Genomic DNA, 13,771 nt, shown 5'->3' with positions numbered 1-13,771 from the left:
GGTATTCACTACAACCAAGACGCATACATGTAGATATTTACCGATCGATCACTTTTATCAGAATATTTTCACAAAAACGAACACATTTTTTAGAGGAATTTCACAGAGATGCCCAGTCCTGCCAATGGAAAACACGTCACTGTTACATCACATCTTTGTTCAGCGCAGGACTCGCGTAAATCACTGTGGCGTGGGTAATGTAGCGAGCGACCCACTTAACGAGAACGCGCGTGGCTTCGCTGGCGAGTAGCGACAGCCTCGTGTGGACTGGTCGCTGTGGCCAGTACCGGATTTCAGTCCAGTACGAGCTGCTCTTTTCGCAAATCCTGAATAGGCTACGGGAAAGTACCACCGCCGGGTACACTATCACTGCCATCACCATCCTGAAAGGCAGCTGCCCAACAGTGAAAGGACTGCTATTCTAATCCGCGATTATTCGAAAATGGGATTGAAGTAGTGTGTTCTTACATCTCCATTCGTGTATTTGCATGCAATTCGTCCATTCAGAAAAGAAACAATAACAATATTTCCAGTGTATATAGGTTTGTTTTTATTGGAACTCACGTTGCCACTTTATAATATGACATCAAAGGACGATAAACATTATGTAACGTACAGAGGAAACAAACATATTTTGATATAACTTTCGTCGTATACCACAGTGTATGTTATACGTCTTACAGTAGAGTGCATATCTTTAGACAATCCACGTAGAATGGACTCGGAGTAGCGCTATAAATTGTGTCAAGTATTAATGCAGTGAAATTTAGTTGTAAGTCTAATATTTACGCAAGGCACATGCTCTCACAGTATAAACACCCCTGCAGTAGTACAAATCACCGAGGGCAATGTGATTTGCCGTATTAGAGCGTTCTTCTTTATCTGTCTTTTGGCCAATGGCCAAGACACCTGATATTTGGATTTTGAAACAGGTAAAATCCATTAATGATGCTTTGCTAATAATAAATTGTGTGTATACACGCGCGCGCACACGCACACGCACACATATATATATCGCCTTGATAAATTTGGTGATAGCTCTGCGATTAGTTAAATTCTGCTGCTACGGTTCTTAATTTCATTTCATCTTAACAGCCATCATACACAGAAATATTACAAGCTTCAAACATGGTCCCTAAAATGCATTACACATTTCAATATTAATTATTAGTAGTAAAAATATAAGAGAGCAAGACTTTAAAACCTGTCACTGTAAGGTTACCCTATTTATTGTTGCACTTTTCATAAGTTAATCATATTTTCCTTTCAGTGAAATTCCTGCTGCAATGTAGCACTTCCTTCTGATGTGACAGGAACCATTTTACCCGATCGGAATACTCATATTGAATACTCTTCTAAATTATTGATTGTCCAACTCCACTGTATTCCCAATTTAACATTTTATAAAAATCAACTATTTTAATTTCATTTCCTTTTAATTAATCTGAAATACACAAAGGAAAGCAGCAAAGGATGTGATTATTAATACAAGAGCCAAACGATTTCTGTCCCACAATAATATACCATCCTCAACTGCCTTGTTTGAGAGTATTCGATAGGCTGTACGTCAGTAACATACTTCCTCGTCATTGTAATGCTAAATGAGCAGGTTCTGGGCAGCCAGTCAGGAGAGGATGAGCAGTCAGACGTCTGCCTGGGGTTCGGTGCCATTAGTCAGTCGCTGCTGCTGCTGCTGCTGCTGCTGCTGCTGGAGGAGGAATGCTGAGGGGGGGAAATGCATGGATTAACCCTTTAAGGTGTGAGATCACATAGGTGATTAGAATGCTCTTAAATGAACATTCTAATGCTGATGTCACAATCACTGCTGGTGACTGAAAGCAACAGTGTTCTAGAACACTGACTCAGAATTTTGAACTTTGCCATCGCTAGAGGATAATCCAATATGAGTTAGATACTCTCTCAGAAACTAGTACTGGTGCAACAGTAAACATATTCAACAGGGAGGGACAGTGGTTAGACCAGAGGTGGAAAATCCAGTTTCAGAAATTAAAAGTCCTCCCCTGTATTTTGCTCCAATCACCTAGATTTGCTAATTAGCCCCAGTGGGGAGAACTGATTGGTGAAATCAGCTGGCTGAGTTCATGGGAGGAAGAAACATGACGAGACTATTACTTTTTGACCCCTGGACTTTCCACTACGCATGGCACAAGTGAGTCTGCTTATCATCCCAAAACAGCCCAGATATCCCATATGAACTCCCGGCTGAGAAACTGGACAACTGATCAAATTTAGTTTTCTACATGGTTACCGTGTGCCGAACTTGTAAATACTTAGAGAAATAACCAGTACCCACCTCCCGCATTTCCCCTCACAAAGAGCACAGGACTGTTGGCATCCCTCAAGTACAATAACATAACGTACAACAAAAGCAGATCAACATTTATAACCCTGGTTCTCTCTGAGGTGTGCCAGTTCTGAAGCAATCTTACTGACAGCCGACCATAAAAATCTGCACACACTGCATATAAGAATGCACACTGCATAGATTTCCAATCGGGGCGGGGCAGGCATAATAAAGCAAACGGCTCAATAATCAATCTGTTCTGAGCATTCGTCCGAGAGGTTAACACCAAGGTGTGTGTGTGTGCATAGAGTAGTGTGTAGTGTGAGTGAGCAGGGTGCAGTGTGAGTGTGTAGTGTGAGCATGTAGTGTAAGATGTCACTCCCGGCCCACAGCACACAGCGTAGTTGTGTCTCCCTCACCTTGCCATGTTTTCCATGTTTGGGCGTTTTGTGGGCCTTCTTCCCCTTCTTCTTCCCCTTCTTGTGCATTTTGTGGCCAGCCACGGCCATGCCCACACCCGCCACCCCGCCCGCCATGGGGTACGGGCCCGAGTGGTGCTTACCCCCGTGGGGCATGTGAGGAGAGTGGCCCCCAGGGAAGCCGGGGGCACCGGGCCCCATGGGGTACGGGCCCGAATGGTGATTACCCCCGTGGGGCATGTGAGGTGAGTGGCCCCCAGGGAAGCCGGGGGCGCCGGGCCCCATGGGGTACGGGTACTGTCCCGGGACCGGATAGGCCGTGCCCCCCGGGGGAAGGGCAGGGTTCACACCAGGGGGGTAGACAGGAATCTGCCCGGGGGGGTATGCAGGATTCGGGCCTGGGGGGCAGGCAGGCATCTGGCCAGGCGGGTAGACTGGGTTGGGCGCAGGGGCGCCCGGGGGGAAGCCCATTTGAGGACCTGTAGGATAGCCCATTGGGGGACCTGTGTAGTCAAACATGTAACTTAACCAGATTAGAGATACATCAGTCCGTCATCAGAAAGTAATTTGTTCTTTACATTTTTGATTTGCTGAAGAGACTTGTGGGGGGGGGGGGGTCTATTAGCACGTAATCTGATTTCTCAACTTCATTTGTCATGAGATTCCATCGTAATTTACAACACTGTACTTTTACACTTATAATCACATTTTTAAAAATTCAATTTACAAATAATATGCATATCTACCTTGGTTAGGCCACATTGCCGGTCGTTTCCCGGTCACAAACTGGAAAACGAAGATCTATAGTGCACCTGAGCAGGAAAAACACGTGAAAATGATTTAAGATTGTAGCACCTCCACTGACGTACATGAAGAGATTAGGTCTAACACAGCTTCTTTAAAAAAAAAAAATTACTGTTCAGCTTCAAATAAACCTATTGGCTCCGACACAAAATCGTCGCACCTACATCGGGCAGCCATCAACCAACGGTCATGGTTCCGCAAACTATCGGTCACGGCAATACTTTGTTTCCCATGTTTACTGTTTTGACATACACAAATAAGATATGAAAAAGACATTCTGCTGAATCGCATTCTAGTTATTTTACTTGTTTGTAATAAAACTAACAGCTCAAATGAGAGGACAGCGTTTTGTCCGACAAGCAACTATTTACACAACTGCGAATGCTAACTAACGTTGCTTTGTTTACAGTTAGCCTACTTTTCGGAAAGGTGTGCGTGTATTACATTACATTTACATTACAGGCATTTAATGTGTATGAGGAAGAATAATTTACACTAACAGCTCCCGGTTATTTTTTGGTTAGTTCATTTTTTCCCCAGTGTCTCCCAAACGAGGGCCAGAATCTCACCTTTGAAGGAATGAAGGAATTAAGTTGTAACCAGAAGGTGTGTCATGACTAGTTTTTCTTCCGCATCCAGAGCGCTCAATATATTGACGTCATCCCATTCAGGGCGGGCCACAGAACTATGGGCTGGGCCTGCGATGAATAACAACTTCCGCCAATTGTGCGCGTGAACTGCGTATTTTCGGGGCGCTTATAAAGATGTGTTCCCTGGACACGTCGTTCGGTCGGCCATGTTAAATTCATTATATAAATTCATCATATCTGCACAGTTGTTCCAGTAAGGAGCAACATATCCGTTCCCTTCTCACTGAAGTCTAAAAAGCACTCCGTGGCATCGTAAAATTAAGACGTTCGAAAGGAAAGCATTGTCTCTAATTTTATTTATTTATTTAGGTTACGACGAGTCGAACATTTTTTCTAAGAGAGGCACTGTTTTCTGAGTAAATAGTTTCCGTAGAAATGACTTCCACTAGGGGGCTGCATCTATAAATTTTCCGTAAAAAGTGCACGTACTGTTCCATTACATCACTGTCATATTGCATAACATTTCACTGGCGGTACAGCCTATAAGCATTGTTGGAATCTAATAACCAGGTCGTAACGTCTTCGTGATAAAAAAAAAAATGGCCCAACGCCGAAAGAGAAGTAACGTAAAACCAGCCCAATGTACCAAAAAGCCAAATACAGTCTGCCGTTGTTGTAACTTGGTAGAATATTATAACTTATCATAAACATGCCCACATAATCCCCCACGCTTCCAGCAAGATAAATAGATGCTGAAATTGCTGCACTGTCACAGAGAATCTTCTGTAGACTAAATGATGCCTGCACCCGTTGGAATTGCTTTACATGCATTCTTTCTCTTGAAACCCGTGCTTGTTAAAAGCAGTGATGCACATGTCAGTTCGTTGTGTTTTGTCAGAAATTGTTCTTTAGATTCCACCCAGGCTCTCCTTGGCTCATATTAAACCTCCGGAAAGCTAAATGGCGGGACACCTTAAGATCACGATTATCACGAGTCTGGAACGACCCTTAAATTAGCTTTAAAAAAAAAATTCTATAAAAATTCAAGGCAAGCATGAATGCAATGAGCAGAAAGATCGAACGATATTACCCCACTACAGATGAGTCCATAGTCATATATTATTTGGACCATCAAACTAAAATCTGACCGCGTCTGGGCAGTTTCAGCACACTTTCAACTTATTAACTGAGAATAAAAAGTATCATCTCATCAGTGCATATTTGAAGAATGAATCCACTTTGTCTTTGTACATGTACCATACATCTTATTGATGCGCTGTTTTATGAATTTTCCATGAGAAATGTTCAGAGACCACTATGCACCTTTTTTTAAACCAAGAAGTAGTTGGAAAACCCTAAATTTACCGCTAGGGGGGCAGATAGGCTAATACAGGGCCTTCATCCGAGAACTATAGGCAGAGGAAGAAAATGTTGCACAGACTTCATTTGAAGCATAAATCGTGAGCCACAAGTGCAATGTAGTCTGAAATGAAATTTTAAAAAGTGCACATCTAGCATCAGGCTTTCACTTATGTGGATTTCTGTCATATCCATTTTGAAAACATCAGGTGCGGTTCGCCATATAAAATATGTGTATAATTGCCAAGCACGCTGTGTGCTGTCATTGACAAGGCAATAGCAGCATTCAAACGCTTACCTTAATGTGATATCTTCGCTGAGATTGACAGAAGTCAACAACTTTTCCTAAACTGTTGTTTATGTCCAGTAAATGTAATGTATAGTATGATATTAAATCCATTCGGACGTGCAAATCCAAACGTGTTAATATCCACATTTGCCGACGTCCATGCGCCTTATCATTTCGTGCTCGATAAACTGGGGTTTTCCAACAAACTCATTAAGTCTTCTACAGCAGCTTTGGACGTTTGGTGGAATAGTTTCTCCAAGGACGAACGTATAAGAGCACGGAGCGCAGTTTCGTTGACCACATGGGGGCAATTCAATTACAAACGCCTGTGCATGAATCCAATAAAAGCACAGGCAATTGATTGGGAAAGCTGTTTCAGAAAGTTACGAAGTGAGCAACGGTGAGCTGCGGGCTAGAATATCATGGAAAAGGTAAAGTTTATTTCGCCACAATATAAACGTTTATGGTTTTTGTATTGTGGATCCGATTGAGTATTTGTAGAGAGCCTGCATGTTTGGCATCTCTGTAATTTTCCATTTTCAGGAAGGTCACCTGGAGCTGTCTTCACTTTCGAGACAGCTGTCTGATATTTTCGCTGAAGACTCAGACAATGAAAAAGACAGAACTTTTCATGGATTTTGCGACGATGAAATTAGTGATCTCGACAATGATAAGGTTGAGTATATACTTTCACATCCTTGAGCTCCGCGGGTTTCACTATGTGTTAAGAGTAACGACCGAAGCACAGGTGACTGGGCCTCGCGTCAGTTATAAATCACGCAAAAAAAACTGGTGCGCAAGTTTTGTTGTTGCTCAACGCCTTTAGCGTAGGTTCTCTATTAGCATTTAACTGCACAGTTTACTCTACTGAACTAGTATTCAAAATTGGTGGGGGTAAACCGAAAGCGACAGCAGACCTTGAGGGTCCCCAGGACCAGGACTGGGGATGTATTTATTCCATGTAATTATATAATTATTGAGCAAACAACCATGGCTTCAATTTCAATTCGGCATTACACTTTGCGGTCCCTTAATGTGTGTGCGCGTGCGCTTGTTAATGCTTTTATTCTTTCCTTCAGTGCTTGGACAGTGACGACTGCTCCGAGGACTCCCCTCCAAAACAATCACCACCGCCAAGCCAGCGTTTCACGCTGAGAGTGGCCCTTCGCCCTCGAACCCGCGCCAACCAACGGGAGGAGACCAAACCGAGAGATGCTAAAAAGGAGAAGGAATCAGAAGGAGGAAATGACATTCCTCTTATCCAACCGACACTGCCATCCAACTCTGACTCTGAGAATGACTTCCCCCAATCGTTTCTGGAGAAGAGGGCATTGAACATCAAATCCAACAAAGCCATGGTGAGAGGGGTAATGAGACTTTTAAAGGCCTCGAATGTGGACCGCCCAAAGCTATATCGACTCATTTGCTGCTGAAGGTTTTTGAATGAGCCAGTGTTGTTGAGTTGTACTGTGTACTTCAGTTCCATAGACTGTACACCCTGTAGCCAGGGTCATGAGTTTATTTCCTGAGCATGACCTAGGAAACTTTTAACCTGTACTCCAGTCCTTATCCTCAAGATGTCACTGTTGGCACTGTAATTGCAGTCCTCAGTGGTGAGCAGAGGTGGACAGAGACCTAGAACAATAACCTACACCACACCAGCCCTTTGCAGATACTTCTGGTCACATAGTGTATCTGGACACCCCTTGGTCTGGGGCTGTTTTTCATGGTTTGGGCTAGGCCCCTTCGTTCCTGTGAAGGCAATCGTTCCTCTTAATGCTATAGCATGCAATCACATTCTAGATGATTCTGTGCTTCCCCAACAGTTTGGGGAAGGCCCTTTCCTGTTTGAGAATAAGAAAGCCCCTGTGCACACATTGAGGTTCATATAGAAATGGTTTTGTCGAGAACGGTGTGGAAGAACTTGATTGACCTGCACAGAGCCCTGAACTCAACCCCATCCAACACCTTCAGGATCAATTGGAAAGCCAACAGCAAGCCAGGCCTAATTGCCAATTCAGTGCCTGACCTCACTAATGCTCTTCTGGCTGAATGGAAGTAAACCCTTGCTGCAATGCTCTAACATCTAGTATAAAGCCTTTCCAGAAGAGTATCTGTTATAGCAGCAAACGGTGGACCAACTCTATATTAATGCCCATAATTTTGGATAAGATGTTGGACGTCAGGTGTCCACATACCTTTGGCCCTGTAGTGTAAGCTTGAACACCCATGTGCTTATAGAATGATTGAGATGATTAGCATTCAGTCCTATGATTTAGTCCTCTATTGCCCTCTTGGTGTTGGTTTATGGATGTTTACATTTTTATATATTAAAAAATATAAAATTAGAAAGTCAGGAAAAACTCAAGGCCCTATCTATAGCTCTACATATAGAAATGATTTGCTTAAGATGTGCGCTTTGGTGGTAATTTAGCAGTATTTTCAAAAGTGTGTTGCTTTTTTCTCAGCTGTGTCTGTGGTCAGCGGTGCTAACTGTGTTTCTGGGATTATGGTTTCACAGTATCATTGAACAGCGGTGCTAACTGTGTTTCTGGGATTATGGGTCCACAGTATCATTGAACAGCGGTGCTAACTGTGTTTCTGGGATTATGGGTCCACAGTATCATTGTACAGCGGTGCTAACTGTGTTTCTGGGATTACGGTTTCACAGTTGTATTATTGGACAGCAGTGCTAACTGTGTTTCTGGGATTATGGTTTCACAGTTGTATTATTGGACAGCGGTGCTAACTGTGTGTTTCTGGGATTGTGGTTTCACAGTTGGCCCAGCTAATGGCCGACCTGCAGAAGATGCCTGATTCGCTACTGAAGACTCCGGGAGGCCGGCAGAAGCGTCCGAATGCTGTGAGTATTTATTCAGTCCCCACGTCCTGCTGAATATGAGAATTCCCTCTGTTCTGGAACCTGTGGTGAAATTTTCTGTTTGCTTTTTTGTGGCTTAGCCTAATAAAGGAGTTGTAAGAAGTGAGTGGCTCGTTGGTAAGGGCTTGGTTCATTGAATGAGTAGCTTGTTGGTAAGGGTCTGGATCATTAATAAGCGAGTAGCTGCTGGTAACGGGCTGGCTCATTAATAGGTGAGTAGTTCATTAAGGGGCTGGCTCATTGATAGGTGAGTAAGGGGCTGGCTCATTGATAGGTGAGTAAGGGGCTGGCTCATTGATAGGTGAGTAAGGGGCTGGCTCATTGATAGGTGAGTAAGGGGCTGGCTCATTGATAGGCGAGTAAGGGGCTGGCTCATTGATAGGTGAGTAAGGGGCTGGCTCATTGATAGGCGAGTAAGGGGCTGGCTCATTGATAGGCGAGTAAGGGGCTGGCTCATTGATAGGCGATTAAGGGGCTGGCTCATTGATAGGCGAGTAAGGGGCTGGCTCATTGATAAGTGAGTAGTTCATTAAGGGGCTGGCTCATTGATAGGTGAGTAAGGGGCTGGCTCATTGATAGGCGAGTAAGGGGCTGGCTCATTGATAGGCGAGTAAGGGGCTGGCTCATTGATAGGCGAGTAAGGGGCTGGCTCATTGATAGGCGAGTAAGGGGCTGGCTCATTGATAAGTGAGTAGTTCATTAAGGGGCTGGCTCATTGATAGGCGAGTAAGGGGCTGGCTCATTGATAGGCGAGTAAGGGGCTGGCTCATTGATAGGCGAGTAAGGGGCTGGCTCATTGATAGGCGAGTAGGTCGGTAAGGGGCTGGCTCATTGATAGGCGAGTAAGGGGCTGGCTCATTGATAGGCGAGAAAGGGGCTGGCTCATTGATAGGCGAGTAGGTCGATAAGGGGCTGGCTCATTGATAGGTGAGTAAGGGGCTGGCTCATTAATACGTGAGTAGGTCGATAAGGGGCTGGCTCATTGATAGCTGAGTAAGGGGCTGGCTCATTAATACGTGAGTAGGTCGGTAAGGGGCTGGCTCATTGATGACTTCAGCACGTTTTTTCGGCTCAGCGCGCTCCTCGGACCTCCCTGGCCCCCAGTGAGAGCCGGCGGAACCCTGAGAGGACCTCACGAAGGCACACCCGCTCCATGGGGGGGTGTGTGGACCCCATTAAAGACGAGGAGCTGGAGATGAGCCTGGAGGAGGAACTGCTGGAGGTTGGGGGGTGGGGGTGGGGTGGGCCTAGACACTCAAATCTGGACCTCAAATCCAGCCCTGGAAAACCAGAAGTCTTTTGACCTCAAGGGCCATGATTTGAGTAATGGTGATCTAAAGAGTGGAAGTGGTTAAGATTTGTATTTGAGTCCGGGCTGTGTGATCTGTGAGATGCATGTGATCTGAGATGCACGTGATCTGTGAGTGATCTGAGATGCACATGATCTGTGAGTGATATGTGAGATGCACGTGATCTGTGAGTGATCTGTGAGATGCACGTGATCTGTGAGTGATCTGTGAGATGCGTGTGATCTGTGAGTGATCTGTGAGATGCGTGTGATCTGTGAGTGATCTGTGAGATGCGTGTGATCTGTGAGTGATCTGTGAGATGCGTGTGATCTGTGAGATGCGTGTGATCTGTGAGATGCGCAAGATGTCTTTTTCTTCCAGGTGCGGCGGGCCCCCCGTCGCCGTGGCAGCCCGCGGCCCAATCCGAGCAGGCCCCACGTGGTGCGGCCCGTGGAGGACGTGACCCAGGAGGAGCTGGAGCTGGTGGCCGACAGCCTGGTTGGCAAAGTGTACAACAGCGCCACTGTGAGTCCCCAACGGACCCGGGGGGGTTCTGCGGATCCGGGGGGGGGGGGGGGCACAGTGAGCCCTGGGCTGGGGTTCCACTCCCTGCTTCTGCTCTTACTCATTTAACCAGCCCAGTCATTTATACCATGGATACCCAAATCTGGCCCCAGAATCCAAATCCAGCCCTGGATTTTTCTCTCAGGGAATTAACCAAACTATTAGTGCTACTGATTGGTCGGACTGTTTTCACGCCTGACTCCCAGGTAAAGGGAGGGTGGGAAAACCAGCAGTTGTGAGTCCCTGAGGTTAGTGATTTGAGTGGGATTCATTTATACCATCTGACATTTGATCAAGTCCAGCCCCTTTAGTCCGAAGGACTTCGGTACATTCTGACAGAACGTACCTTCTCGTTTAAGCCGCTGCAGCTGTACTGTTTAAATTTCCTCGATGGCTCGGAGCTTAAGAGCCCGCTCGTCCACAGGGCTCCACGTGCCACCAGTGCCGACAGAAAACCGTGGATACGAAGACCTGTTGCCGTGACGAGGGTTGCCGAGGGATCCAGGGCCAGTTCTGCGGGCCGTGCCTGAGGAACCGCTACGGAGAGGACGTCCGGACCGCCCTGCTCGACCCCGTGAGATCTCGACCGAACGCCGTCTCTGAACGCAACCGTCTGATGTCAACCACGTTTGTTTCACACCTCTGTATCGACATGGAAACCACCTCTTCAGTTGCACTTTTTCCAGAAGTAACCCTAACCCCTGGATTAGTGAATTATTTTCAGACACTAATTGTCTTTGGGGTTGGCTTTGTTGGTGGACGTCCTCCCCTGGTCCTCTGTGTCAGCGCTAAAGCCTTGATGCCAAGTGTTCGTGGCTAGCAGACCCTCCACCTCTGGGTGAGATGTTTAGGGTCACATGAGGTTATAAATCGATCTGCTGATTAAGCAGGAAAACTGGCATCCCTCCAAACAGCCACCTCTCCCCTTTGTTCAGTGACTTAATCACACACAAAGCATTTTGGCTACACAGCAAATCGCCACGTTTTGGAGGAAATTGTACATCGTACTCGAGAGTGAGACGCTTGCGTTACTGAAGCCGTTCAGGGTATCCTGCAGTATGTGAAAATAAGTCACTCTGGATAGCAGCAGATGCTAAATCACCAAATGTTTAGTGTCAGTGTATTAAATCTGCACCTGCTATTTACTCATTGTATCAGTCATCTCTCGAGTGTCAAGCTTGCATTCTCAAAGTATTTCAAGTGCACATCTGACACGTTTCTAGTGGCTATAGATGCGCTCCCACTGAATTGATTGGATTTCTACAGGGGTCACCAGGTCGTGCATGTTCCTTAAAGCAGGGGTTTCAGACTAGTCCTGGAGGGCTGCTGTGTCTGCTGGTCACTGTGCCCTACGGCTCATTCGCCGATGCGCCGTATCGATGCGTCCTGATTGGTCCGCTTGCCCTCCTCGCAGGCCTGGCGCTGCCCGCCCTGCCGCGGGATCTGCAACTGCAGCTTCTGCCGCCAGCGGGACGGGCGCTGCCCGACGGGGATCCTGTTCCCGCTGGCGCAGTACCACGGCTTCTCCGACGTCCACTCCTACCTCAGCAGGTGCGGTTAGGGGCGTTGATTGGGCAGGGAGGGGTTTTGGGGAAGGGGTTTGATACTGAGTGAGGCGTTTGATTCGGCGGGGAGGGGGGTTGATGCTGAGAGGCATTTGATTGGGCACAGGGGGGGTTTGGGGGGGGGGTTGATGCTGAGATGTTTGATTGGCCAGGGAGGGTTTTTGGGGGTAGGGGGGGATATGAGTAAGAATCTGCCTGCTCCTCATGTTGTTTGTAATGTTTGCTTCAGCTGTATTTATTATAATCCTCTGCTGAATTTCCTCAACAGTCTTCGTCAAAAACTGAAAACTGAAGATGAGGACGAGTAACTGAAGCTGAAGAGTTATGGAGAACCTGCACCTCCCCTTTCTGACCAGCTGGTGGCACTGTTCTTTTTTATTTATTTTTTTTAAATACCTGCTTTCAAGCCATTTAAATAAATATGACTTATTAAATATGTGCATCTTTGGTCTGACTCTTCAAAGCAAAACGTCCAGGGCTTCCACAAATCAAGTGGACAATGAATAATCAAACTTTGACCTCTCTCAACACTACACTGACCCAGGACCCATTAATTGGTCTGACTGCACCAGGGTCCCAGGCCTGAGGAAGTGGTGACATCTTACTACTGCAGGTCACGTAGAAATGTCCTAATGTACACAACGGTGAAATACACTTTCATTTCCCACTTCCCACTTCAGGACCCAGAACTCAGCACATAGCAATACGAAAGTAATCTGATGAAATTACAACAGATCCTTATACAATTCTGATTACTTCAGTTTCATTAGCCAAATATATTCTAGATTACATTTTGGAAGTTCATTAGTTTGTATGTTCCTGGACAGAACGTTTTCCTTTCAGTGAATAGCTGCAGTACACGCACACTTCCTGCTCGTTCTTCTGTGTAGGGGAACATGAGTGCTTTGACGTGTGCACCTGATGCATGGACCAGCTTTGGGGTCACTGTTTGCAGTGGACTGTTGGAATCACCAGTTTTGGGGTCACTGTTTGCAGTGGACTGTTGGAATCACCAGTTTTGGGGTCATTGTCTGCAGTGGACTGTTGGAATCACCAGTTTTGGGGTCACTGTCTACAGTGGACTGTTGGAATCACCTAATTCTGTAATAGGGGACCAGTTGTCTATTATTCAGGTGGTTCGTTGATGTGACACAATGGCTGAAAGGACGGAACATGACGTAGATGGAATGAAATCTTCAAGCAACCGGGTGTAACAGCACCTTCCTGGAACACTGCATGTCAACAGAGACTATTTACACACATCCAGCAAATCCAGAGGCACCAAAACAACTGGCAAAAAACAAACATTACTCACCATCTAAAAATAAACAATGATGGAGGATCCTCTGTCAGGGGAAAACTGGACAGATGCCGTGTCGAGATTTGGCATGTTTCTGGAAACGGGAAATTCTCCTACGTGATGCGTGTAAGAAACGGCTGGGATATTCCCTCTGTGATACAGCATCCGGCACAATGCTGACTGCCACTCACAAAAGAAGCAGGAGCTGGTCGGACCAGCCGAGCGCATGTCTGCGGCGACAGAAGAGTCAACAGATGGCACAGACAATTATGCTTTGCGCGTCTGATTGGTTGCTTTGCCGGGACAATAAACTGCGTCCCATTCAGAAGCTACTCTGCCGACCGTGTGCCTCGAGGCTGTAAATCACAGCACAGAGCCGCGTCTTGCAGACCGACTCAAACGATGC

The 13,771-nt window shown here is 46.1% G+C and overlaps 2 protein-coding genes across 3 annotated transcripts; one reads left to right on the top strand and one right to left on the bottom strand.

The window, feature by feature from the left end:
* Positions 1-526: 526 nt before the first annotated feature.
* Positions 527-5,991, bottom strand: prr13 (proline rich 13). 2 transcript variants are annotated; one of them, XM_035387505.1, is made up of 4 exons: positions 5,776-5,991; positions 3,471-3,536; positions 2,725-3,227; positions 527-1,722 (listed from the first exon to the last, which is right to left on the bottom strand). In XM_035387505.1, exons 2-4 carry the CDS (start codon positions 3,484-3,486, stop codon positions 1,675-1,677), a joined length of 567 nt encoding a protein of 188 aa, XP_035243396.1. In that variant the 5' UTR covers positions 3,487-3,536; positions 5,776-5,991; the 3' UTR covers positions 527-1,674. The 2 variants fall into 2 exon arrangements, with proteins under 2 accessions (XP_035243396.1, XP_035243395.1); XM_035387504.1 differs by lacking the exon at positions 5,776-5,991 and adding an exon at positions 4,098-4,518.
* Positions 5,992-6,092: 101 nt separating this feature from the next.
* On the top strand, positions 6,093-12,465 carry LOC118210952 (cell division cycle-associated protein 7-like). Its single transcript, XM_035387497.1, has 9 exons — positions 6,093-6,197; positions 6,310-6,441; positions 6,846-7,124; positions 8,546-8,629; positions 9,723-9,869; positions 10,318-10,461; positions 10,925-11,074; positions 11,915-12,051; positions 12,334-12,465. Exons 1-9 carry the CDS (start codon positions 6,189-6,191, stop codon positions 12,371-12,373), a joined length of 1,122 nt encoding a protein of 373 aa, XP_035243388.1. The 5' UTR covers positions 6,093-6,188; the 3' UTR covers positions 12,374-12,465.
* The last annotated feature ends 1,306 nt before the right edge of the window (positions 12,466-13,771 follow it).

Source organism: Anguilla anguilla, chromosome 13 (assembly GCF_013347855.1).
Source record: "Anguilla anguilla isolate fAngAng1 chromosome 13, fAngAng1.pri, whole genome shotgun sequence".
Lineage (NCBI taxonomy): Eukaryota > Metazoa > Chordata > Actinopteri > Anguilliformes > Anguillidae > Anguilla > Anguilla anguilla.
The sequence above is the reverse complement of the archived record's forward strand: the minus strand, read 5'-3'. Positions and strand labels throughout refer to the sequence as shown.

Excerpts from the sequence above, each read along its gene's own strand:
- LOC118210952 (XM_035387497.1), top strand. Across the intron at positions 7,125-8,545 it reads TCAAATCCAACAAAGCCATG|TTGGCCCAGCTAATGGCCGA; the intron begins GTGAGAGGGGTA and ends GTGGTTTCACAG. Across the intron at positions 9,870-10,317 it reads TGGAGGAGGAACTGCTGGAG|GTGCGGCGGGCCCCCCGTCG; the intron begins GTTGGGGGGTGG and ends TTTTTCTTCCAG.
- prr13 (XM_035387505.1), bottom strand. Across the intron at positions 1,723-2,724 it reads AACATGGAAAACATGGCAAG|CATTCCTCCTCCAGCAGCAG; the intron begins GTGAGGGAGACA and ends TCCCCCCCTCAG.